This window comes from Ambystoma mexicanum, chromosome 4q (assembly GCF_040938575.1).
Source record: "Ambystoma mexicanum isolate Mex_15411 chromosome 4q, UKY_AmexF1_1, whole genome shotgun sequence".
In the NCBI taxonomy this organism is placed as follows: domain Eukaryota; kingdom Metazoa; phylum Chordata; class Amphibia; order Caudata; family Ambystomatidae; genus Ambystoma; species Ambystoma mexicanum.
Genome location: NC_090928.1, coordinates 123212703 through 123240550, shown reverse-complemented (window position 1 = coordinate 123240550; position 27848 = coordinate 123212703). Strand labels below are relative to the sequence as shown.

Genomic DNA, 27848 nt, shown 5'->3' with positions numbered 1-27848 from the left:
TGTGCTTTGTCTCGCTCAGAGTGTGCTCTCGTGCTCTACTTTTTATCCGTGTGGGAATGTTTAATGGAAGTCAGGTGTGAGTAATTGTCAGTAATTGCCTGACCAATGCACAATGGGACATGTCAGGTATACTGCTTGAGTGTTAGTCTATTTTCTCCCATAGAGGGCCGTCTGTGTGAAAATATTCATGTTGGAAGGGGGGGTAGTGTTTCTACATATCCTATCTGATAGGTTGGGGTAAAGGTGTTACAGGGAAAGGGATACCACGTCTCTCCATCCGGCATCCCACTCACGCTCCCCGAAGACCCCTCACCCAGGTGATCCTCCCGCACTGGACCACCGCCAGGGACTGGATCCAAAAGCGATGGCTGTGTCCTGGCCACCTGGATGACAGATCCCCAGGGACAAGCGGGTGAGACACCTTCTGGTTTCTCACATAAGCCATTATAAAAGGGGAAACATCATATGCAAATCAGCCTTGGTCCCACCTCAAAAGGAGCAGTCCCGCCCAAACTGCTGGGACACACTCCTTATGGACCTGCACCTTGAACAAGCAACTGAGATTTTTGGGCTATGTCAAAGAGCCAATATGCTCTAAAATGCACAATTTAATGGTTATTTGAAACTAGTTCTGACAAATATTCCCCATAGGGAGAAAGGGGAGCGCCACCACACAACAGTGCCCCTACCCCACAAAGTCTAGGATAGCACCTACTCCATCAATTGAAGTGTTAGCCCCAGCCTCCCTCACCCTTAAAACTTAAGATCTAGTTGCACTACAATAACTGATAAAAAAAAAATATATACGGGCGAACATTTTGTAAAAGTGCAAGATGCATGCCTGGATCCCCATTGTTAGCACTTACATGCTGCTGGTGGCACTTCTTGCAATTTCTATCTTTTACAAAATAGCATGGAAAATGAAAGAGTAAAAATAGGTGAAATTGCCTTCATTCTTCAACTTACTCTATGTTTTGTAAAAATGTAAAAGCCACCTGTGGATTATGCTTCGCAGACAGCATTTACAATGGATTCATATGGAGTCTGACTGCTTTTAGCTGGTGCTAAATCTTTCCATAGGAATCCATTTATTTTGCACCTGCCTGAATATCTACCTCATGCAGGCCGAAAAAAAGGGACTCATTTTATAGTACCTTGGATCAAAAAAGCAGAGTCTAAAATACTGGCATAAGGCATTTACGCCTTCCTTTTATGACCAAAGTGGTTTTAATGCCATTTGAAGTTAGGTGGGGGAATGGAACGGGATAAACGTTTCTGCGGTTCTCTTCCACTCTGCCTTCAAAAAGGCACCATGGTTTTCTGCCAGCATGTATTTTCATGATATCGGAAAAACCAAAGGTTTCCTATGGAATCCCCCTGCCTTTTCCACCTCCTAAAAACAAGTGCATTCCATAAGAATCCATTTTAAATGCCACCTGCAGGGCATTATTTTCAGGTGCAGTTACACTTTTTCCCAAAACGGATTGGAAGAGTAAAGGCAATTGGCTTATGTTTTCCTCTTCGCATTTCCACTCCATTTTGGAAATTAACAAAGTTGCACGGGGGGGGGCGGGGGGGCTTGTCACCCAGGTACAAACAGACACAGTCCTGTCCAGTGCAATTTAGGTGGTTGACTGGTTGTCTATCAAATGGCCCCCACGGAGGCCTTTGGAGGAGGAATGCGCAGAGGGACTACTAACAGCCTCATTTAAATGGGACTGAGTAGTAAATCAAGGCATAAAAGCAAGGTGTAATGCCTTTACCCCATGATTTACTGCTCTGCCCCATTTTGATACAGTGACTGCAGCAGAGGAGGTGCATGTAGCAAAGATAAGATCTCTGCTGGGATTCCTCCCCCCTTCTTGTCCGTTCATTTCGCTTCACTCGTGCATGACATTTTCGTGCATGCGTGAGACTAAGGTTTCCTATGGAATCAACCTTGGTTTTGCATGCGGTCAACACCAGGCCGATTCCATAGAAACGCATCCGTAAATGCAGCCTGCAAAGTGTATTTTCATTCCGTGTTTTTCTTTTTTGCAAGACGTAGGGAAATGGGAAACAGTTAAACCCGAGTTTGCCTCCCTTTTACGCTTTTTTTTCCCTCCTTCGTTCAAATATTTTGAATTGCATGCAGGGGACCTAACAGCACGCAAGTGCAAACGCAGGCAATTAACATTTAATTTAAAATTACCCCATAAATATGTTTCGTGCCCCTACTCCTTCTTCAAACAGTGATGGATTGGCCCACTAGGGACTTTCCCCGGTAGGCCTCGGGGCATTGGGCCTCTTTTCTTGCTCAGGGGTCTTGGGGAGGATACAATTATTCTGAACACGAATTCAACGAAATATCCCGGCCAGTCTGGGTAGTTCGCTAATCCCTGACTGCTTCCTGTTGTATTTCTTTGCTGCCCGGGTCACGCCTGCGCATGTGCCCTGTTGTGCTAGCATGATAGCACCACACATTGCGCAGGTGCAGCGCCGCCCGGACCACCCGTCCCGACATTGCACTGCTGACTCTGCTGCTGGCTGAGTGCTCGCATCTTCGACTGAGGCTGAGCTCCGGTCTTGCCATTGCAGATGCGTGCCGCGCCCGCGGCGATTGAGGAATCGATTAGATTAGAATGAAATATGTTTTTTATTTTGAATAAGCAATCTTTATTCAGAACTGTAGTATGCGATGAAAGTGTGCCTCCCTGCCCGTCTCGATCGATGTTACACTAAAAGAATGGGGTGACAGCGCACTCTAAACTAGACTAACCAGGCAGGGCATTGATATTACTAGTAAGTAAGGATTAGAATAGCAGCATCACGATCAAAGACTTTAAAAACAGGGTTGGTTAAAAAGGCAAAGGAGACTGGCCACCCTCCACGAGTCATTCAAAGCAGAAGGGGAGAGACACAAACTGTCTTAACATGCATGCAGACTTTCACAGCTGTAAGCAAGGGGCCCACAAACATCATTTTGAAAATGGCCCACATATCTATGGATGGCCCTGCATCAATGAATTGAAAACATTCACCAGAATGCTTAATTGCTGTCAAAGGGTTAAGAATCTGGCAAGATATCTTGATGAGATAATGCAACTGCCACATAACTGTGTGTGCACTGTGATCTGCGAAACATACAGGTCATATAATCCAGACGAGCCCAGCAAAACGTCCCTCTCCCATCCATGGACCATTCTAACCCGAAATACTGATACCTGCAACCAGCAGGTTGAACTGCGCCGTGCAGACTGCCTGACGTCTATGTACTCAAGCGGGAGGAGGGCTGGACAGCCCTCTCCTTTTGTTTCTGAGTAAATAGTCATCACCTAGCATAAAGCCCCTTTCATGCTGGGTGATGACAATTTACTCGGAAACAAAAGGAGAGCTGGGCAGTCTTGTTTCAGAATACGAAGACATCAGCAGCTGGAACCCTTTCATACAAGGAGCCCGTGGTTAAACCGTTGCCTACCACACGGCTCCTTGAATAAAGAGGGCTGTTGTCGTAATGTGCACGGGCTCGTGCAGGGACACTCGTGGAATGTTATGATTGTTCGGAGGAGAACATTCCACGGTGGCCGTTGGCTGGAGGTGGCTGAGCAGCAGGCTTGTGGGGTCTCGTAAATAAATACGTTATAATCTACTTACATGTGTACGGTGGAATTACATCAGTGGCGACGAGGATTTTACGTGACCCCGTTCCACGTGTGTATCGGCCGGCTGTTGGTGCTGCTGCCTGCCCGTCCTGGCGTTGCAGCTGACGACGCGGATTAAGGCCGGAATTCATTGGAGCCGCCTGCCGCCTACCCCTGTGTCGTTAGGGGCGGAAGTGGCCACAGGTGGGCTCCGTTGGTGGGCGTGTGGTTCCCCGTGGCGATTGGCGGCCAGGAGCTCACCAGGCGCATCGCAAGCTGATTCTGGAGGCGGCTACTGGCCCTCCTGTGTCCCGAAGGGGAAGAAGCCGGGGCAGCAGGGCGACATCGTTGTGCTGGCAAGTCGCCAACAAGGATCGCTGTTGGGGATCCGGTTGGTGTCTCGGAGGAGGAGCACTCGTCTAGCGGTACGTTGTACGGAGGTCTGGATCCCTGTGTTGTGTTCGGCGTAAGAGACGGTACGTCGGCTGACAGCTCCGCCCCGGCAGCGCATGTGCATCGCGCAGATCACCGCTGCCTGCTTGAGGGAGGAAGGAGGGGCTGCGGTGGCGCTGCGCGGTGTATATTAAGTATCAGCTGACTGCTGCTGTTCAGTTCGCAGGAGGCAGGAGCCTCATACAAACGCTGTACACGGGCACCTGGAGCTTGAGTTCTTCTACGTGCCACCAGACAGGATATTGGTGGTAAGGTCGGGCATATGACTGCTGTGGAGCACTGACAAGTGAAGTGCATACGGTTTGGGCTGTGATCTGGAAGTTGGAGTTTAAATCTCTTGATTGGTTGTGACTCACCCGGTGCCTATTGACGGTTGTACTGCAATTACGTGTGGGTGCACGTGCACAAGGTGCCACTGAGGGATCATCTCAAGGGAACAAGAAGTCTGGAGGTTCTCACAAGGGTGGGGGAAAGGTTCTTGTTGGGGGTTTAAGGAACAAGGATTTCCGCCAGCAATGTTACATACGGCTGCAAGGCCTCCGCCAGCTTTTCTGCCAAATCCTGGAGAGCCTGTTGCTCCTTGGGAGCAGTGGGTGGATGCCTTCAAAGTATATTTGAGGGCTGCTGGTGGGGCAAAGTTCAACGACGATGAAAAGGAGGCTGCATTGCTGAATTGCATTGGGACTGAGGGCTTGAGAGTTTTTCGGCACCTGCCAGGGGAGAACGTAATGGTTCAAGGGGGAGGTGAGGGAGAAATGGTTATTAGTGCATATGAGACAGCTTTGAAGAAGTTACAAATGCGTTTTGGTAAAAGAGTTAACGTGGTTTTAGAGCGGTATAAGTTTTTCTCTAGGGCGCAAGGCTCTACGGAAAGTATAGATACTTATGTTACGGCACTACGTGCACTCATGGCTACATGTGGGTTTCCTGGCAATGGTGAGGAACACATAAGGGATCAGGTTATGATGAAGACATCTAATCAGAAAATAAGAGAAAGGTTATGGATAGAGAGTGATACTTCACTTGAGAAGGTGTTGGAGATTGCCAGAGCAATTGAAGCTTCTAAGACCAGTGTACAAATTCTTACTGAGAGGGATATGAATAGGGAGATGGTGCATGCTGTAGTAGCAAGGAACAAGAAAGGTTTGGATAGGGCTGGGGTGCAAGGGACTAGAGCACCTAAGAGTAAGGAGGGGTGCAAGAATTGTGGCTGGTCAAGTCACACAGCTGAGTCTAAATCTTGTCCTGCCTGCAATGTTGAATGCAGGAAGTGTAAGCGTTTGGGCCATTTTGCACGTATGTGTAAGGGGCAGTTGGTTTCTATTGTGGCATTAGAAGACTCTACCATGTTATTAGAAGGGACATCAGGAGGGGGATCTAATCAAAGCGTCATATTACATGTGGAGGGAAGTGGGCGGAAGGGTCCATGGGTGTCGGTGTTGGTGGATCAGCACCCTGTGGATATGCTGGTGGATTCGGGGTCACCGTATACACTGGTGGCCCCGGATGTGTATCAAGAAGTGTTGGGTAAAGATATTTCTACTTTATTGGCTGCAGATATCAAACCATGTGCATATGGGCAGAGTCCCATCGACCTACTGGGCTACAATTGGTCGAAATTTTCTTTCAAAGGGAGGCAAACCTTGGGTAAGTTGTATGTGGCCTCAAAGGGCACAAATGTGTTGGGTTGGGATGAGCAGGCTGCACTTAAAATACAGATTCACCCGGGTGAGAAGGAACCGGTTCTCAGTGTCATGGAGGGAGCAGGACAGAATGATAAAATGGTTACTTCTACGGTGCTTATGAGTGAATTTCCCGAGGTATTTTCAGACACTCTGGGTAGGCTCAGAGGTTTTACACATCGCATTGTTTTGAAGAAGGGTGCGGTTCCCAAAGTACATAAAGTGAGGGGAGTGCCAGTAGCGGCGAGGGAGGCATTCAAGGAGGAATTGGCTAAATTGCAGTCAGCAGGGATAATTGAGCCCATTGAGTCCTCAGAGTGGTTGTTTCCCATGGTTTTGGTTAAAAAGGGGGATGGGAGCATCAGAATGTGTGTAGATCTCCGGGAGCTGAATTCAAGCATATGGGTGGATCGCCACCCATCGCCGAATATTAATGAGTTGTTGTTGACATTAGGAGATGCCAAGTATTTTTCAACTTTTGATCTGTCAACAGCGTACCATCAAATTGACCTGCATGTTGACTCTAGACCACTTACTTCGTTTGTGACTCCGTTTGGGGCATACAGATTCTGTCGCATGCCATTTGGCCTTGCTTCGGCTTCGGCAGTCTTCCAGAGGTTGATGCAACAGATGTTTGGAGGGGTGGTGGGAGTCAGTTATTTTCAAGATGACATTCTAATCTGGGGCAGTACCAGGGAGGAACATGATGCCAGGGTAAGGAGGGTCATGCAGATTCTTAAGGACAAAGGTCTGACTGTAAAGTTAATCAAGTGTCAGGTAGGTGTGGAGGAGGTCACATATTTGGGACATGTATTGAGTTCACGAGGTGTGAGTCCCAAAAGGGAGTTGGTGCAGGTGTTGAGGGATACACCAGCTCCGGTCAATAAGGATCAGCTAAGGGCTTTTTTGGGCCTTGCGGAGTACTATGTTAAGTTTATACCCAATTATGCGGAAAAAACAGTGGCCATGAGAGCGCTCATGAGGAAGTGTGTAAGATTTGCATGGTCTCAGGAGTGTGCAGTGGAATTTGGGTTGGTTAAGAGGGATGTAGAAAATGCTCCTTGCCTGAAATCGTTTGACCCGAAAAATAAAACGGCCCTGACTGTGGATGCAAGTGAAGTGGGTTTGGGGGCAGTGCTGGAGCAGTGGATAAGTGGTGAATGGATGCCAGTGGCTTTTGCCTCGAGGACTTTGAGAGATGTTGAAACTAGATACTCGGTAATTGAGAGAGATACTTTGGCAGTGTTATGGGCTTCAAAACACTTTAGGACGTTTTTGTGGGGCATTCCTTATATTGTCAGAACGGATCATAAACCGTTGGTGCAAGTGTTCTCTACCAAGGGAGTTATGGCAGTATCCCCGAGGATTGCGAAATGGTCAGAACAACTACAGGATTACAATTTTTCATTGCAGTATTTTCCGGGGAAGTTTAATGTTGTGGCAGACTGCCTGTCCCGTTTGCCTATGGTGGAAGAGGGCAATCAGACAGTTTTAATGAAAGATGAAGACTGGCAGGAATGTCAGGTTGCTTATGTGACGTCTGCGGTGGAGAAATCGTTGTGGGATCAGGAGTCTGAGGCCGATCTTGAGTTAAAGTGGATTAAGGAAGGTCTAGTGAAAGGGTGGCACACGGTTAAGGACAGGCCTGAAGGGAAAGGTTATGCCCAAGTTTTACATGAATTAGCCGAAGGTCCATGGGGTGTGTCTAGGGGAAGTAGGTTGATACCCCCTGTGAGTTTGAGAGGGAGAATAGTCACGTTAGCACATGTTGGTCATTTGGGTCGATCTTTGACTAAGAGGAGACTCAGGGAGGAGTACTGGTGGCCGGCTATGGACAAGGATGTCGAACAGGTGGTGAAAGACTGTCAGGCATGCTCTGTTAGCGATAAAAGCAAGGTACTCCATACACAACCTATACATCCTGTAGAGGTTCCAGAACAAGTGTGGTCGAAATTGGCTTTAGATATCATGGGTCCGTTTGAGTGTTTAGAGCCTGAGTGCAGATATATGTTGGTGTTGGTGGACTATACATCCAGGTGGATTGAGGTGGCGGCGTGTTCTTGCGTCACAACTGATTCTGTCATGGATTTCTTAAGGAAAATTTTTGATCGTGAGGGATTACCTGCAACTTTAGTCACAGATAATGGGGTGCAGTTCACTTCTAGAGCGATGAGAGAGTTTTTGGAACAACATGCTATTTCCCATTTTAGAACAGCTTTGTACAATCCTTCTGCAAATGGATTAGTGGAGAGGGCCAATGGTACTATTAAGTCAGCTATAGAGTTAGCTTTGGCTAATGGTTTGGATTGGCAGGAAGTGGTGACACAATATCTGGCTGCATATCGCAGAACGCCAGCCACAATTACGGGTAGATCTCCATTTGAGCTTATGAGGGGCAGGAAAGCAGGTACTATGTTGAGAACCCTGGCTATGGGTGGTGGTGGGCCATGTGATATGGATTTACAAGCTATTCATCGCAGTATTTTGGCGCGACAGGAGGCCATGGGGTCTTCACAAAAGTTTAGAAAGGAGTTGAATGTTGAGCTTGGGGATGAGGTGTACATACGAAATCCCAGGATGGTTCATAAAGGTTACAGCAAGTTTTTGCCCTCAAGGAGAGTTGTTAAGGTTGGAAAAGGCCATGTGAGATTGGAGGATGGTTCTGTTTGGAGTAAGAAACGGGTGGTGGTGGATGGTTGCAAACATGGGGAGAGGGCAGGTGTGGAGTCTGATCGGGAGTGTCACGGGACTGGGCTGGATTATGATCCTGTGAGTTCACAAGGGATCAGCCTTGAACAGGAAGAGGTTGTTCCACTTCCACGTCCTGTGGGTGCCGAAAGGAATGTGGAGGGTCAAAATGCTTCTGATCAACAACCTGATGTAGGACAAGAAGGGGGTCGTCTTGCCAGGAGGTGTGGCCCCCTTATAAGGTTTAGAGATTATATTTGTTAAACATGAAATTTACATGTTATGGTGCAATGCATCTTTGTGGTCAATATTTCTTTATCCATGAATGCAATTGGTATTAATGATGAATTATATATATAGTTATGTTCATGTTCCCATTGTTCAAAATGTTCGCGATGTATGTGTCACAGGTTATTAACAATTGTGTTATGCAAGGGAAGAGGATATGTCGTAATGTGCACGGGCTCGTGCAGGGACACTCGTGGAATGTTATGATTGTTCGGAGGAGAACATTCCACGGTGGCCGTTGGCTGGAGGTGGCTGGGCAGCAGGCTTGTGGGGTCTCGTAAATAAATACGTTATAATCTACTTACATGTGTACGGTGGAATTACATCAGCTGTCTGCTGCGTACGAGCTGGGGCACACTGGTGTCACACCTTTGGTGCGCCCCAACCCCTTTGTTTGTTTAAAAGGAGGGGCTGGGCGCAACAAAGAAAAAAATGCCAGTGCCCCCAGCTCCACTCCTTTTACCAGCCCAGCCACCCCTTAGGCGAGGGGAAGGGTGCTCTCGTTAGGGGGCGTGGTCTAAGTACACAACCCCACTCCTCGATTTCTAATCCCACTTAAGGGACTGGCGTTTGAAATGAGCAGCTGCGCATAATGTGTCCACAGAGTTGGCCAATTCCCTGCGTTTAGTTGCAGCATCGGGCGCCAGTGCTCCATGAGGTGACCTACATGAAACTCCATTCAGGTGAACATGTGAACCTAATGAGATGTGTGACCTACTTAAGAAGCGCAACAATGCCTTGCAGAGAGTCGGGATATCCGATGTATTCAATTTAAAAAAAGAAAAATGAGGTAATTTATCATTGTACCCCCACCACCCAAGTGTATGGTGTGGGTCATTAGCACCCAGAACCTGTTCCATATTTGGTATCCGCGCAGGCCCCGAGGAACGTTTCCCAAGGAGACGTGGAGAGCACCGCCTTACCGCTGCCCTCTGAGAGACACAAACCTCAGAGATAATGCATATTTCTGTGTCTCTAAAGAGAGGACTGCCATAGTCCATATAAAACCTTCATAACAGAATTTATTTAAGTCACATAGTGAAGTGGCACTGCTTAAACCCCTCGGTCCCCGCAGCAGGTGGGTGGGTTTGGACACTGTGAGACAGGCATGGTATCAAGAGAGACACAGACTCAAAAGCAACAGTTTGAAAACCTTTATTATCAAACTTTGTGTGGTTGGTGTAATGCCTGTAATGCACCCTCTTTTTCTCATCGTGCTCTCTTGCACCCTTTGTGTTTCCTGTGGGTTGCTTGCACCCTTTTCTCATGTTCGGGTTACTTTCACCCTCTCTTCAATGGTCATTTTTCTTCTCGCTGTCTTTGTTGTCTCTCTCATTTTGGGTCGCTTGTGCCCCTCTCCTTATTTTCAGGTCACTCTCACCCCCTCTTAGCCACTTTTGCACCACCAGCACACTTGCTCTGACTTTCTTTACTTGCGTGCCTCTAGCACACTTTTCCCGACATTCTGCTTTCTTTCTCCTGCCGCTTTCCAGCATTCGCCTGCTTCGCATTGCCTTTACATTTCTTTTCTTCTGCTGCTCATTGTGCTATTCCCTTTACAGTGCTCCTTCTCCCACTCCGGCCACCCTCACGCTACTGAGTTTCTACCTGTTTCACAAAAACTCATCAACAGTAGCGCAGCGCCGGCGAGCAGGTCTAAACAGTTAAAATGGGTTTGTGTCAAGTACCCAGGGGAACTAGCACTGGCCTAAACAACGCTGATAGACTGCCTTCCATCCTACTCTGGTTCCCTGGAGACACAGCTTCCTCTCCACGCTGCAGCCGTTCACAAACAAACTGGGCCAGCGTCTCGGCGTCCCACACTCCACCAGTTCTTCTGGGTTCCTCTCCTTGAAGCCTTCTGCTCCTTGGCCTCCTGATTCCATCCAGCAACCCCAGCTTGCTCGATGACCCTGGCAGAATCACTTTTTATACACTGCAGGTTAGACTGCATTGGAGTCAAATGCCCGACTCGATTAGTGTGACAATTCAAAGGAGTTATATGGTAGGCCTCACTTTGTATCTCTATGTTGTTGCTATGTGTAATCTTCATTATTCTCAGTCATCTTTTAATCGGCCCAGTAGTTGTTGGAAATGGGGAGGGAGAGATGTGGTGTGATTGAAAATACCCCATTAGGGCTGAGGAAGAGTGGGTTGGTGTATACATGGAAAAGGCCTTGTCTCGCCCTTGGGTATTCTCCTCCCAATTCCCTGTGACCTTCCAATCAGGTGATCCTCCCTCACTTGTCCACACCCAGCGTCGGGATCCAAAAGCGATGGCCCTTCCCTGGCCACCTGAAAGGAAGATCCCGGGGCAATATGTGGGAGAATACCATCAGGTTTCTCACAACACAAACACTATGTCAGGCTAGGCTGACAGCCATGCTGCTATTTTCAACTTTTGGCTATTAGGATGCGCAAAAGCTAAAGTACCACCTCTAAGCAAAAATGATTGCAATGAACTACACTGCAAAGCGCGGTGGGTTGTGGGGAGGAACACAAAGACTGTGGGTGTTGTTTGGTTATTTACCCACCCTGTCACTGTCCATGCTAATACTGATAGCAATTTCCACCCACTACCTGTCCCCCCACCTCAAAAAATTGCTGGAACCTCTTGTCACACAGAAACATCAAACTTTGTACTGTACATGGAGTGTCTGTTATTTCTGAGCAGGCTTGCTGAAAGTGAATGGCTTATTTGCAGCTATAAATAAGCACCTGATATAATTAAAATGCATTAAGCAAGTGTACTTTCAGATACTTGATTTAAACGCAATATGTGCCCCCTCACTTCTTTTCCATGCACTGAAGTCCTTTTAAAAACAAGTATTGGCAATGCCAAAAGGTGTTCCCCTGTTATGGCCAGGTAGTACCCTTATGGCAGTGCCTGGCAAGTATCTATCCCATGTCCCCACAAAAGCCCAAACTATAGGCTTTGCCAAAGAATATTGGAGTTTTTCAGTTTGTACCAGTTAGTCACAATTTAAGTTTAGTAGTCAGCTTTGAAGACCATACAGATTTAGGCTATCCAAATGACCCAGTGTCACGGATGCTCCACCTATGATCTCTTTTCTTGAAGCTGGTAAACACTTAAGAAACTCGTTTTAAACATGCTTTAAATGCACAAAATGTTACTAATGTTATTCAACATTTTCGTGGGGGCTACTCCCAATCCCCTCATGGAAGGGTTGTGCTCACGCACTGTGCTCCCTCCTTTGGTGAAATATGGGGCCACTTGAAAAACATTTTCCAGGGCCACTTTTGGTTCCCAGTGCTGCTCTGTCTTCAAATGCATTATAAATCCACTGGAGCGTAAAAATAACTTGTAAACTGCTTGCTGCTTGCCTTTACACCTTACTGTAGCACTTCAACCCTTATAAAATTATCCCTACAGTGGCTGATAGCAACACACACACAGAGGAGATTAGAACAGGGGCGAGAACAGCGAGGTTACTATGTTAATTCAAGAAACAGGGTTTTGGATATGAGCCCTGTAGATAGGCACCCTCCAGATAGACATTTCTATATGTCTTGGATTTCTATTCTAGTCAAGGCAGACTGCATTTCCCTAAAGCTGCCCTCTTATTTTTCCCCACCGTTGACAAAATACTGATAGGCTTCCAAACAGTACCTGATCCTCCATACCAACAGCTTGTAAGGCTTGAAGTCCCCTGTGGGAAAGGGCCAGGTTGATACTTCGACCGCTGACAATTTTGGCTTTTCTGATATCTACAACATGAATAAGCAAATCAGTTTCATAAGTTGTTGAGAGACAGCCATATATATATTAAACAAAAGTAGGGATATACAGTAAGTGCCTCGACCAATAGTAATTCAAAAGACCTACACAGAGATGGACGTTAACCAAAAATATACTGTTAAAAATTTAAAATCAATTTTATTGTACATATTACACACATATAATACTGTCTAAAACACTAAAACTAATGTCTAAAACTCCACCGCAATACATATATACAATGAATGGTCAATACTGGAGAAAATCTCTGTATCTAAATCGCACACAGATTATAGTCGCTGGTAAACAATTTAATTACCAACAAGACCCAACTTGACAGTCATTACATCATTGAATAGCATAAATGAAATGTGCAAATATGCTTGTCACAGATTTTGATTTGGTGAAAACAGGTTGTTTAAATGATTATAATACATTTGAAACCCACAATATCTTTCTATATACATAAGTACATAGTAGACCTGTTACAGTCGAATTATGAAATAACCACCCACCTGTAATAAGAATAGGGCATCGTTTATCAACAGTAATATTATATTTCCATCTGGAGTTTGGCCTTAAACCAATCAGATAGCTTGGATTACTGGATTTACATACTGGCACATGCCCACGTTCCCAGCAGCCTGATTGGATGATCCAGCAATCGCAGCTTGCACAACCTTCCTCTGCCTTTGGTGACCAAACTGGCCCCTCGTGCAGTTGGCAAATACAGTACTAACCTGCCTCCGGAACTATGCCCAAGCCACCTTCCTCTCTTCCTCTGACTTACTAACCTCAATAGAAATGGGGAGGTCAGGATAGGTGACTTAAGGGAAATTCTACCCCAAGGACTTCTCGCAATCAAACCCACCTTTTCCCCCATCAGTCAAACAGTGAAATGTGAAATTGTCGAACTGATGAGCAGCTGTCACACCAAAGAAAGGATGAGCATAAAACAACCAATAGGCAGAAAACATTACGCCACACTAACAGCTAACACCATTAAACAAGATTCCTGCCAATCCCAAACAATCCAAAACCTCATCTATTTTAAGATCCATCTACCTCTCATTCCCAGGATCATGGCACAGTTTGAACAATCTTGAGAAGCCTTGAGATTTACTAACCTGACATCACCATGCTCAGGAGTGGCTATTCTTAAATATGCCAATCATATCATATCTAATAAATGTGATTAAGTCTAATCATCCCGAAGGCCATTGCTACCCTGACAATGAACTCCGTTTTGGGCATATTTGTTAAGTCCAAAGTTCTGTTTGCATGTTAAGAACTTTCTGGTTGATCAACTCTCCTTGTCATGTGGAGATTTTAATCTGGTTTTGGAACGCGTCTGAATAGAACCCCACAGAAAAGAGTCACTTTTATGAAAACTAGTAGAGCTGTACTGTTCAGAATGAGAAGCGATGCGCAGGTGGTTGACTCGTGGGAATCAAACATCCTTGCTTGTAACATTATACTATTGTTCAACGTCACATAATAGATGGAGATAGTTCAGGATCAATATTCCGTAAACTGAATAATCAGGGGATTGATATATGATATGATATATGATACCATCAACGAATGGCACAACCACGTATTGGGTAGCTGAGCACACAAACCACTATACAATAAACAAGATATTTTCTTTGCTTTTTATGTAACAAATAGAAACTGATGTACAGTGAGATTGAATTGTGATATAGAAGTTATTTTTATTCTTTATTTTCGGTTATATGATTGTATGTATCTAATTTAACAAGAATGTTTTAAGTTATTTTGTAAAGGTTTAAACAAACCAAAACAATAAATAAATAAAAAAGCTCTGAGCCGGCTATACATTACTAAATAAATATATTTTACACTTTTTGCTAAATTGAAAGCGATCTGCTTTTTCACAGATGTCATCAGGTAAACTATTCAACAATGTTGCCGCCAATACAAAGCGTGATCTTCCAAAAGCCCTGCTTTTGTGGAACCCAAGGATAGTCACTGTATGTCTAATAATTGCACGTTGAGGTCTTAGGGATGGGTACAACAAAAACGATGCTTCAGATAAATGGGAGCTCAGCCATTGAGGGCTGCGTAAGATAAAATGAGAAAAGTAAGATTTATTCTGGATTTCAATGCAGCAGACTGATTGCTAATTATATGTGGTCTCGTTTAGTGGTGTTGAACACAATGCGAAATGCTGCATTTAGGGGAACTTTTAGGCATTGTATAATGTATTCACTAGACCACGGATACAAGACGCTGCAATAGTCGATTTTAGCTCCAATAGTGGCTCAAGCACTGACACCACTACAAGCCTCTGACAACAGAGGCCTCAGCTGGCTCAATATTTTTAAGGCAGTAGTTGAGCTCAGTTTCCCCTCACTGAGGAAGCCCAACAAGGCCGAAACACGTGTCGGTGGTTGCTGATGGTACTTTTGTTCAGAAGAGAATTGGCAAGCATTTCGTTGCTGGACTACCCTTGTGGGTGGGACCAGACGGATGCGCAAATGAATATTTCTCCTCTGTAAAGGGTGCACCGAGCTAAAACGTGATTGTATGCTCTACTGAGCGGAAGAAATTCCATAGAGCAGGGTATTTGACCCATGTTCGTTCTCAGTAGAGGTGCTCCCACACTCCTTTGTAATGTTCCATTGTTAACATAATGGGCCTCTAGGATGTACTTTCTAATGTGCGGTTAAAAAGTGATTATGTTCTTATAGCTACTCTCAATGGTACAGCATTGGCTGTGCCTGAGTAACACGGCCATGTCCCCACAGAGTAAAGAAGCAAAGCCGGTAAGGGTATCAGCCTGGGCATGGACTTAGTAAGGAAGCTAATACTTCCCATGTTTTTGAGCAGTGGCTTAGATGTCTTGAGAAGTATCCATAGAGCTCCGAACCAAAGCAGTTTGCAGCGCACTAACCCAACTGCTTGACTGACCAGGCTGTGACAACATTTAGTAGATCTCGCAGAGCTTAATACACATATGTATTTAAGATGCGGGAAAAGTGAGAGGAGAGGGGTGGGGCGCTCATGGCAGTTGGCACAGCAAATAATGAATCTTCCTGAATTTGATAACAATACACTTCTGCAACTAGGTCAAATGAGTGCTCTCATTGAGCTATGAAGAGCCTGCCTGTGGGCCTTAACAGGCACAAACATGCAAGAACAGACTTTGCGTCACTGCCTCACAATCATTTTGTTTTCACTCTTATACGATAAATGGATAACATGGGAGGTGCACCCATTTAAGATAATTGTTTCTGTTTTACGTGATTTTGATTGATTTATAGTTAAGAAAAGGTTGGGGCAATTGAGACCAGGGCTGGACTGGGAACTAAAAGAGGCCCTGGAAATAATTACTGCGGACCAAAAGAGGCCCTGGAAATAAAGTTCAAAGTGGCCCTATATGACACATTTTCAGCAAGCCCAATGCTTTTCCTATGAGAAAATTTGGAAATACCACAGAAAAGAGGCCCAGGGTGCAGAGGCCCACCGGGAAATCTCCAGAGTTCCCTAAAGGCCAGTCCACCCCTGATTGAGACCCGACTAAAGGCAGAAATTTGTATTTTTGTTTTTAGAAATACAGAACATTTGCCCAAGCTACATCTTCCCGGCTAATTTTTTTTTTATCAACTAAGCAGACGTATATAAAAACCATAAAAATAATGGAAAATAAACATTGTACTGCAAAAAGAATGCTTAACCTTTTAAATGTGTTATTCATTTTGTTAGAAGGTAAAACAAACATGTTCATAATATCTACAAAATGGCTTAAAAGAGCTCATGCCATCATGATCACCATGTTAAGGCACACACAGTTTCCATGCTTTTTTCATAATGAGGTTTTGAGAGCAACAATACAAAAAGAGGAAAGAATACATAGGTATTGCATGACAGCGTGATACAGATTTTCTTTTTAGAAAATAAAGTATACCATTTTTTGTTCCCATCCCTGTGCACAATCTGACACCGGACAATGGATGACTGCAAAGTCTTAGAAATTGCATGTGATATGTCTATTCCAAAATAATAATTAAAAAAAAACAGCATACGAGACCTTTGGAATGGATTGGCATCAAGTCAAACCAGGGTCAATAAAGCGTTGATATTAACTTAACGCTGTGAAATCGTTCTTTCTTTAGAGCACACATTGCGAAAGAGCGTGTTCACAGGTCCAGAAGGAACAATGTTTCCATATTTGTGTGTATTGATCCCTTGTGACACTATTGGATATTTTCGTGTAACTCAAATTCATCGATGTTTCAAATTGGTTTTAAAGAATGAAGCTGTAAAAGCAATTGCGAAATTAGTATGCATTTAAACTACAACAGCAATATCAATAAAATGTATAAGAATTCGCCTTTGAAGTAAAAATAAAAATGCAAAAAAGAAAGTGAAAGCTCCGATGTTGTATGTACACCAGTGAATTATTGTATGGTATTAGCAGGCATTTCCTTTCCAGCCCATCCACCCCAAATGAATATAACACTTTATAAAAATAGTAACCCCGACTCCTGTGCCATGCCTGCCCCCAGCCACACACTCATATCTCAGACTATGGACCTTTATAGCAATGGGGAAGGGATAGTCAATACATACAATACATTGATGAATGACCAACTTGTTAATTCACATTGTGATCCTGCAAAACTAGTCAGGCATGTCTTTCAGGAATATTTTTAACTGTAATCAAATTAGGCATGAGTGTTTGAACTTTAAAATTGAATTCTTATACATGTTTTGCATGAACTGACACTATGGCAGGGTTGGTGCGGGGGAAGGGGGGCAGGTGACAAACAAACATAAGCTTCTGTAGCCCTTCATTCACTCTTACCTTCTCTTGCTTCAAAGAGATCCACAGTGAAGCCCTTCTTTGCGAAGAAACAAGCATTTAAAGCACCCACCTGCAACAACAGCAAACATGTCCATAAGTGTTTCTGAATTGGAATGCATTTACCACTGACTTGGGTACATCTTTATTAAGAACATTTGAAAAAGATGTTGTTAGAGGATGGGGGATGATTTTGCTGGGAGCTACATTTATTGCCAGACATCACACATAGTTATAAGTCTATATACACATATATATATGTATATTCAGTGAAATAACTTTGGTTAAGGTGATCAGATTTAATCCAACAAAACCCTTGAAATTCTGCAGCTGTGCGAAGTGATGACCATCTTAACTCAGCGTCCCTCACTGATGTCCCAATTGATGTCATTTTGTGCCCAATTGTGAATCCCTTATGTGATATCAGTCAGTCAATTTTGCTTATTGCGGAGTAAATATCCCATAATCCAATACAATGCATAGAGCAGGTTATACATTTAATTACAAAAAAACTGGAATACAAAGCAAGCATCCCATGAAATCAGACACAGAAACACAGTACGAAATAGGTTAGAGACCAACAAGAAGCAATTAAAAATTGTTATAATGCAAAATGATCATTTCTTATTTTAAAAGCCTGTCTAGGGTTTGAAACTGTTGCCCAAGCAATGCGAGGTGAATTAGCTGTTAATAGGTAACATAGGGCTGGACGACACTGTACAAATCCAGCCCGTTTAAGGACCAATGGACGGCAGAACAATATAAAATGCAACAGGTCTTCGTTTTCTTCAGAACACAGTGGACAACTAGTATCATCACACTGCCCTAGTCATATTGCAGTTATGGCTTTCAATGGTATGCAATTAATAGGTGCACTATGCTGGAGGTAAATCCTCCCACTTTCCGCCACCCAAAATCGTCCATGCAGTTCCATAGACTGCAAATTAATGGGTGCTAACACCACCACCATGACTTGCAATCCAGCTGTAAATCTGCATACCAAGTGGCAGTAACAGTAATTCTGTTGGGTTTTATCCCAGCAGATTTACCACCGGAATACCGCCCAACTCGTAATGAGGCCCAATATGTCTAAGATTAAAAGTTTAAAACTCTCTAGACTCTCGATCTCCGAACAAAACAAATTGAGCATGCTTTAAGGTCTTGCCTTGTGTACAGGATACAGGTTGGAGTCAACAGTGATTGTGCATTGATATTTATTCAACATTTTCGAATGTATTGCAGCAAGGGCATCCTACTGGAACCGTTCTTGGTTATAATCTCTTTCATAATAAGTTGGCTTAGTGTTGCCATTGGATTCGACCAAATTTGCAGCCAAAGCTGGTTCAGAGATAGGCAATCCTCGAGGTAACTCAGACCTAGCTCAGTGTGGGTTGCTAAATTTGAAGTTGAACTGGAGAGACACAATAGCTTCTTTAAAAGATGTTACAAATCAGGCTGTCACTCCTTATTGGTCGATCTTGGTGGCATACTGGCCACATAGCTGCCATCTCCATTACCGTCAACCACCTGCTCTTAATGTTATGTTATGTTATGTTACTTGCCATTTATATAGCGCCTTATGTATCATTGGTATGATCTCAAAGCGCTGGTAGGTTGCTTCTTAGCGGTAGGTGTGGTGGTGGGGCGGTCAGTTGTATGTGTTCATTCTGGAGGGAGGACACCCAGACAGATTTCTGGCTGCGTTAGACCCGAGGAGACGCTTAAGCTAGCAGTGTGTGCTCAGCTAGCTGTGTTTAATTAGGATGATGGGGAGTATGTGGCGGGTGTTAGTATGAGAACAGCTATACAGAATGTGTCATAGTATCGCTGTGTTCTAGTTGAGTGGTGGTTTATAGGAGAGAGTAAGCAGGGTAGTGTCATATGGTGGTTATCAGTAAAGCGCTTGAGATTAAGCATTTCATCTGTACCATCTATTCTATCTGTTTTATTTACCCTGTCGGTTCATTCCACTTCGTCTGTTCATCCATTTCGTCTGTTACATCCATTTAATCTACTAGTCCTTCTATACATTCCATCCACTTGACCCTTCATCCACATGATCTACTCCATCCTTTCTGTAGACCCATTTCATCCTTCCCATCTGTTTAATGTGTTCAATCCGTTCCATCCTTCCTATTCATTCGATCCACTCCGTGTCTTCCGCCAATCCATCTATTCCATCCACTCAGTCCTTTCCATCCGCTCTATCCATTGCATCCACTCCATCTGTTCCACCACCACAGGGTGGGAATACACAACCGAGAGGACAGTTTGTCCCATAAATAGGGCCTGTTAATATGAACCAATGTGCTTATTGTAAGCAAGAGGGCCACTGGGGGGCACAGTGTCCGATCTTCCTGCAGAGAGCGAATTGTACGCTCAGTAGAAGACCCAGAGGCAACAATGGCGTGCAGGGACCGAATAGGAATCAGTTTGCTTAAAACCAACAACATGATAATAATACAGGTAATCAGGGGGGGCAACAACAGAGCACTGGGAATACAAACAGTTTTGACACCACTACACATATTTCTATTTCACTAGGACTGCTCGAAGCAGGGTCAGGAACCTACTTATATCCCTGTAGATCAGAAAGTATCCCTGTAGATCAGAAAGGACCCTACGTAGAGATGAAAGTCGGGAATAGAGAGCATCATTTTTTGGTGAACCCAGGAGCTCAGAAGTGATCCATTGACCATCTGCGGGTTCCAGATATTCCCCTGTCAGGGCAGAACAATGTATCAGTAGGGTTTTCTGGTACTCCAGTAGTGAGTTTGGTTTCTCGACCGATGCCAATAGCTTTGGGGCCATTCACTGACTCATGTCCATTTATATTGACTACAAATTGCAGTGAAAATCTGCTGGGGTTAAATTTGTTGAAGAAATTGCACATAGTAATCTACTGCTCGCCAGATGGCGTGTACTTGACTATTTCTCCCCAGCTGAATTCCACCTCACAATATATGGCTTTGCCTTTACCGAGTGAATTGCACCAGGCGCTTACGCATTTATGGGCAGTAAACGACAACAATGTGGGGATACTAAATGTCAAACCAGTGCGCATACTGTTAAAATCCGGTATTACGTTACCATGCATTACACAATACAAAGTTTCTGTTGAGGGCAAACAAGCACTTAAAAGTATTGTTTCTGATTTAATGCATCAAGGTGCTATTTAAGAGATTTATGTTAGAATATGTAATAGTCCTGTCTTGCCTGTTTATAAGAAAGGTGACAATGCCTATCATTTTGTTATTGATCTTCGCGCGATTAATAAGGTAGTAGCACCACAGTTTCCCATTGTCCCTGACATCACTACCATTTTGACTGTGATTCCTGCTACGGCTATGCATTTTTCTGTCATCGATTTGAAGAATGCATTTTTCAGCATACCCATTCACCCAGACAGTAGATATTTGTTTGCATTTTCCCTTGGAGTACACTCTTTCACACAAATACTGCAAGGTTACACTGAGAGTCCTAGCATTTACAGCAGGGTCCTCAAGGAACAACTTGAAATGCTTGATTTGCCTTCTACTTGCACACTGATACAGTACATTCTTGACCTGCTTATTGCTGCAGATTCAGAGAGCGCTTGCAAAGAGGGCACTATTTTATTGTTGAAGCATCTAGCTAACCATGGCCATAAGGCATCTTTGAAAAAGTTCCAATATTGTCAACAGGAGGTAGCCTACTACTTAGGTTATCTCCTGTCGAAGATGGGTAGGCGCCTTGCGCCTGAAAGGATACAAAGCATCTCTGGCATGACTGTACCAAATACGCAGAAAGTGGTTAGGGCTTTTTTCAGAATGGCTTTGTATTTTAGACAATGGATTCCGAATATTTCACTTTGAATTAAGCCAATGTTGGCATTGACAAGGGAAGGATGTAGTTTTACTGCTGACTTAGGATACGGATTGTCAGGACGCTTTTGATCTGCTCAAAACGGCATTATGTTCCGCGCCATTATTGGGCACACCAAATTATAATAAGGAGTTTGTCCTATTTGTGCATGAAAGAAACGGATGCGCTTTAGCTGTTTTGACACCGGAACATGGAGGAAGAAACAGACCATGCGGCTATTTTTCATCCACTTTAGACCCTGTTGCATGCGCTTTGCCAAAATGTCTTAGAGCTGCATCTGCTGCTGCCGCCGCCTCAGTGAAACAAAGTGAAGGTATGGTTTTGGGTCACTCCTCAACTGTGATGGTACCTCACTCAGTAGATATTCTATTAAATAGAACACAAACTCAGCATCTCACATTGTCCGACTCACGAGGTAAGAGTTGATCCTATTTGCACCTGACAACAAACTTAAGAGATGCTGTTCTTTGATTCCGGCTGAACTTTTGCCACCTCTGAACGATTACGGCATGAATGATGCATCCCATGATTGCCTATATGTTACTGAGCATGACACCAAAGGCAGAATTTATTTGAATGATACACCATTGACATCCCCTGATGGAGAGCTATTTTGTGATGGTTCTTGTTTCAAACTGCCTGATCGCACTTCTATTGCTGCCTATGCAATCACCACCTTAGACACCATTATCGAAAGCAGGAGAATTCCTCACAACTCTGCCCAGGCCACAGAGAGGATTCTTGACATCTGATGGTACGAAGATTGAACATGATCCCTTAATAGTGCAATTGTTATCCGCACTGCCTCTTCCTAAACAACTAGCAATAATGAAATGCACAGCACACCAGAGGGTGACTGACGGCATGGGAAAGGAAATGCATTTGCAGACAAAATAGCAAAACAAACTACCACTGACCCACAATCTAAAAATGTATGTGTTGTATTCTGCTAGCTGGGTTGCTGAAACGTGGATGATGGAGGAGGGTGTTAGCACTGTGAAGGACATTCAGGCTGAAGCCATAAAAGAGGAGATTCAACTTTGGGGTTATGGACTTGCATGGGTGGATAATGAGGATTGTTGGGTTGACCACGAGAAAGAGAGGTGGATGTTGCCCAATGCATATGTAACAGCTGTAGTTACTATGACACATGGGCCAGCCCACATCAGTGTGAATAGTATTTGTAAATATTTAGACCCAATGGAATAATGACAACATTCCCAAAGACGCAGAATGAATAGTTCAGAACTGTACGATTTGTTTACGTCACAACATTGGTAAGGGGACACCAGCACCTAAGGGACATTTTGGACCTCCCTCCATGCCGTATGAAGTGATTCCCTTTGACTTCATTGAGATGGAGCGATGCCAAAACTACAAATATGTGTTAGTAGTAACATGTGCATTCAGTAAATGGGTGGCTTTCCCTTTGAAGGATAACACTGTCATATCCACTGCAAAAGTCATGCTGCAAGATTACCCAGAGTAGTGGTGACTTTGTGCTGATCAAGGACTTTCAGAGGAAATCGAGTCTTGCAGTTCGCTGGAAGGGTCCCTATCAGGTGCTGCTGGCTACTCAGACGGATGTTCGAGTCAAAGGAAAGAAACATTGGATACATGCGGCGCACCTGAAACAAGTGCCCTTGCCTTTGCCCTACAAGAGGTGGGTTAAGGAGGGGGTTGATGATCTTGAAACCAAGTGGGTGCCTTTCAGTGAGGGCACCCATTCTGCTCCTGAGCATAATTTTTAGCCCAAACAAGTTGAGAATTCATCACCTTCTTCAGATATTTATCCTTCGGTCACGTACCACTCTGTTACCTGGAGCAACAAGGTACAATCTTCGAGCACGGAAATAGCTACTGTATGACATTTTTGTGAACAGGAAAGTGTAGTATGATTACTGCACCCACAAGAAACCAACGACCTTCCCTCCAATCCCCCTAAAGACGCTTCAAGGAGTTGCAGAGGGGGGCAGGGTTAGAAGACTGCATGCAAGATCGGCCATGTGGTCAAGTGCTACCCACGGATGAACTTATAGAGCCTGTTTCAGTGAGGCTTCTTAATGGACACTGAAAACTATGCCTATATTTGGGGCAAATAGAAAAGAGGACATGGAAAGCATTACCACTGGAGAGCCCGTATCTAAAGGGCTATGGTCCACAAGGGACAGGTTTATAATAATGGCAATTACAGTATGTGTAGTAATCACATTGAAACCTGTGTTATAGTATTTGGAGAGTTCACATCTACTTAGTATATTACTGCCTACCATCAGTACGGTCACTTTGTCTCCTTTCCATGTACACTCGCATACTATTCGTCCTCTTGATCTCGAAAACAGAGAAGGATATCATAACAACACACTCACACAGATCATGAATGCCACTCATGCGAGTCTGAACAAAACTAACTGTTGGGTATGTTCTCATCTACCACAACACAGTGAGAAAGGATTAGGTTGGTACATATATCCACTTCCGCTCTCAACTTCTCACTATGCATCGTTTAGACCTCTATTCTTTGGGAAATGGAACGATAGTGTCAGTGGGAATGTTCGATGGGACAAACATTAATGAATTTGACCGACTAGTCTTGTTACCCCTAGGACGTTCTGTCTTTGCAAATAAAAGCACACCAATACTGCCTCCACCAAAAATACCGATAAGAGTTCTAGACCCTATCAATCTATGATCTAATTTCGAATGTCACCAGTAGGAAATAGGGAAGTGAATCCACCATCCTAAACCATTAATCATGATCCTGACACAGTACCATTCTGTTTACATAAAGAAGGTTCCCGATATATGGGCATGTTTGACAAATGTGTGAACGCTGCTGTTTTGATAAACAAGAATAGGCCCTTATACATTGGGCGATCCATTTGCTTTGTCTGTGGCAAGGAAGCTTATCCATGGTTACCTAAAGATTGGAAAGGAACTTGTTATCTGAGGATACTATTGCAGGGTTTGTCACGTCAACTGCAGAAATACTGAAACCTCGCCCTAGGAGGGGGATCGATGATGACACACCTCTTCAGGTACTATGGGACATAGCAAAATCCAAGGTTCCTTTTTGGGGTCAATTACTAAACTCTAGAGATATTAGAAGATTGGCTAGAGTGTTAGATAACACTATCAATGAAACAACTGACATACTGTTTAACATGACATTAGAACAAAGAGCCGTTAGGTTAGTTGCTCTTAAGAATAGGTTGGTTTTAGACATATTGTTAGCTGAGCGTGGTGGTGAATGCAAAATGGTCGGGTCCGCGTGTTGCGTTTCCGTACCCGACACCTCCCCTACTGTGTTTCCAGCTATCAAAAAGTTACATACGTTGAGCTGTGTAGTTCACGTCCCTAAAGGATATTGGCACATTGGAACATGGGCTTGGACCAGACTTAGAACTTGGGGTTGGAAAATATTCTCAGCCCTCGCTATTATCATTGGGGCCATCCTGTTCTGCTGTTGCTGTATACAATGCTTGCCTGTTCTCGGTTCTCTGCTAGGTAATTGCTGTTCTAGATCTTTGATTAAATCGAAACCTGGTCCACATCCTCCTGTTAATATGACTAATGCCTTGATCATGCAGAATGTGGCGATCAAACAGTTTATGGCTAGCAATATATATGTCTCTGATGATTATGATGATGATGTATGACCTCAATGTGTTGGCTTAGGCCAATAGTAGGGTTTGTAAAAGTACATCCATTCTGTATTATGTTGTGTTGGCCTAAGCGCACACATTGAATTGCATCATCCAAACTTCATCTGGAGCATTTTGCTCACTTTTCAGGTTTTCACTACACATACAGTTAAAGTTCACAGCTTGGAAAGCTCTTAACAGGTCTTTGCACAGAAATGCGAGAAATGCTGAGCACATTGTTGGTCTTTAACTTAGGGCATTGAAGAGCTGGCACGAACGTAGATAATCAGTATAGTTTACGTGGCTTCCTGACTCCTGACTTTCTGAGGCTAATTCTGCGACTAGATGATTAGCTCCATCCTGGCCAATAGAACCATGAGGGTTTTTTCTCCTACTGCCTCAGCTGAACCAGCTCCTGTACCATGCGGAGTCCCACAAGATTCTTGTGCATCTCTCACATTGTATAATAAGTTCACTAAGCTGCTCTTTGACGTGCTTGACAATCTGGGTGTCTCTTACACTAACTATGCTGACGACACCCGGATACTCATCCCTATCAAAGGCGACTATGCAACAGACTCTAAAGTACTTAATACAATTTACACTGTCATCCAGGCCTGGATGGCGCATCATGGTTTCTGCCTTAATGATGAAAAGACTGATCTTCTTGTCCTAGGCTCCCCTTCCAAACTCACTAAACTTGACTCAGCCTACAAATCGTTCACGATTGACGGAAATAGTGTCTAATGATACTAAAACACTTGGCATTTACCTAGACTCAACACTATCTCTCAACAGACAAACTAATGCTGTAGTTTCGGCCTCTGCCTATACCTGCAAACTCATCACTGCCTGCAGACCCTTTCTGACAACTGGCAACTGCATTATACTCGCCAGAACGCTTATCTTGTCCAAAATCGATTACTGTAACGCCCTATATTTAGGGACTAGCCAAAGAAACATGGATAAGTTACAGGTCACTCAAAATAATGCCATCAGGGCAGCCCTCAACGTTCCGAGGATATTTCATATCTCCGACACAAGATGCAATCTACACTGGCTCCCTGTTGCACATCGCATATCACTCTAAACCCTTGCATTAACACACAAGGCTCTGAACAACTTGGCACCTGCATACTTGACCAATCGGTTCACGTGACACACAGCAATCAGACTGCTGAGATCTGCCCATGTACACACTCTGACTATACCTAGTTACAAGCTTCAGCCAGCCGGGGGATCTAGCTTCCCAGTCCTCGCGTCCAAACTCTGGAACACCCTACCCACCACTCTCCGAACAGAGCCATCTGCCCACTCCTTGAAGAGCAAAACCAAATTTTGGCTTCACAGACTTGACGCCTCGGCCTCTTCTTCCTAAACCTAATGGGAATGCTTGACCTTCACACCACTATCCTTCACACCAAAATGCATTGCACATATAGCCTCTTCTGTTGGTAAATGCTTTAGTATATCAAATACGCCAAGGAATCTCTTGTAACCTCACTATTGGTTGGTTCTCTGTATACTCTGCTTATCTATTTAGCTCCGTAAACTGCTTTTGTATTACCATGTTTGGTCCTTTCCTCACAGAAGGCTGTTTTGATTGTATGTAACCATTACCTTCTATTATGCGCCCAGATGCCCCAGGGCAAGGTGCGTAATACAAATAAAATAAATACAAATACAAATTATTAAAAGGAGCACAATTCTTGCCATGTGTATTTCTGAAAGCCTGAACTACCAAGTCGAAATGCAGACTGACCTTTTAGTTAGAAGCAACATATAGATAATGGAGTGTGAGGAATGTTACCTTGTGCTAGGAACAAGATATAATCCTACACCCTACTCTGCTCTGTTCCCAGACAGTAAATTGTCTGAGGGATGATGCAGAGTACTGCAGAACATGTTGCCATAGCAAAATGCCCACGTTTCACAGGTCATGAACTGTGAGCACACAGTGAACTGGAACGAATTTGGACTTTTCTGTCGTAAATCTCCCCCCGTCTCACCTGGGATCGCTTCTTGCTTTGTTCCGCGGGAGGATTCTTCTTGTGGACGGATCGGGTCTTGTATAGGCTCGCTCGAGTCTCGTCCGGCTGCAGAGCACGTTCAGAGTTCCGGAAAGGCCGCTGTTCCAGGATGTCCAGGAAAAAAGGTAGTGGTCGCTAAGAATGGGGATTCCAGGAGCAGATTAGAGGGAAGGGGTGAAGGAAGGAAGAAGGAACCAGGCTCTAGGAATAGTGGATTCGCCGAACAGCACACACACGTCAAGTCACTACCTAATGATAGCGGGGGCCTAGCCAATTTATTTTAACGCGCCGTGTGCGACGTGAAAGCTGGTGCGAGGCAAGTCGATTGATGCGGCCATGTTGGGAGTAACAAAGAATACAAGCCCCGGCGCGATAAGGACCAGGAAGTCCAGAAGGGGCAAGTTTTATGGGTCATGACAGCATGCCTCCTCCGAAGACCTGTTCCACCAGGTTTGCCCGGGTGTATGAGATGGAATCTTCTAAGCAGTCGAGGGGTATTTAAGTTAGAAACTGGTTCCCAGGTTCTCTCGCTAGGAGAGTATCCTTTCCATTCAACCATGTATTGAAATCGACCCCGTTTATACCTGGAATCGCATATTCTGGACACTTCATATTCCATCTGATCGTCCGCAACAACAGGACTGGGTCTGCAGGATTTTCAGGAGGATTGGATGTAAGGTTTCAATAGGGAAGTTTGAAAGACTGGGTGTATTTTCTTCCAGGAATCTGGTAGCTTGATTCAGAATGAGACAGAATTGATGACTTCCTTTATGGAAAATGGTCCATAGTACCGAGGGGCCAATTTGTTTGGCCGTAGATGTCGCGGTAATAGTTTCGAGGACAACCAGACTTGATAACCAACAGAATAAGAGGGCGCTGATCTTCTCTTGGAATCCGCATAGAGCTTAGTGCGTGTTTGAGCCTCTTTCAATTGTTCCTGGGCTTCCTTGTGTATGTTGATGAGAGTCTGTATCCATGAGTCGAGAGTAGGTACTGGAGTGGGATGTGGTAG

General features: G+C 44.3%; 1 protein-coding gene across 3 annotated transcripts in view; it reads right to left on the bottom strand.

Moving 5' to 3' along the window:
• Positions 1-27848, bottom strand: part of KMO (kynurenine 3-monooxygenase) — a 387929-nt gene that overhangs the window by 322143 nt on the left and 37938 nt on the right. For 2 of the 3 annotated variants that reach the window (XM_069607648.1, XM_069607647.1), the window contains exons 2-3: positions 17302-17371; positions 12363-12460 (exon numbers count right to left, since the gene is read on the bottom strand). In XM_069607648.1, the coding sequence (XP_069463749.1) occupies positions 12363-12460; positions 17302-17371 (168 nt within the window). Of the gene's footprint in view, positions 1-2191; positions 2357-12362; positions 12461-17301; positions 17372-27848 lie in introns of those variants that run through there. The other variant, XM_069607649.1, reaches the window with a different exon arrangement.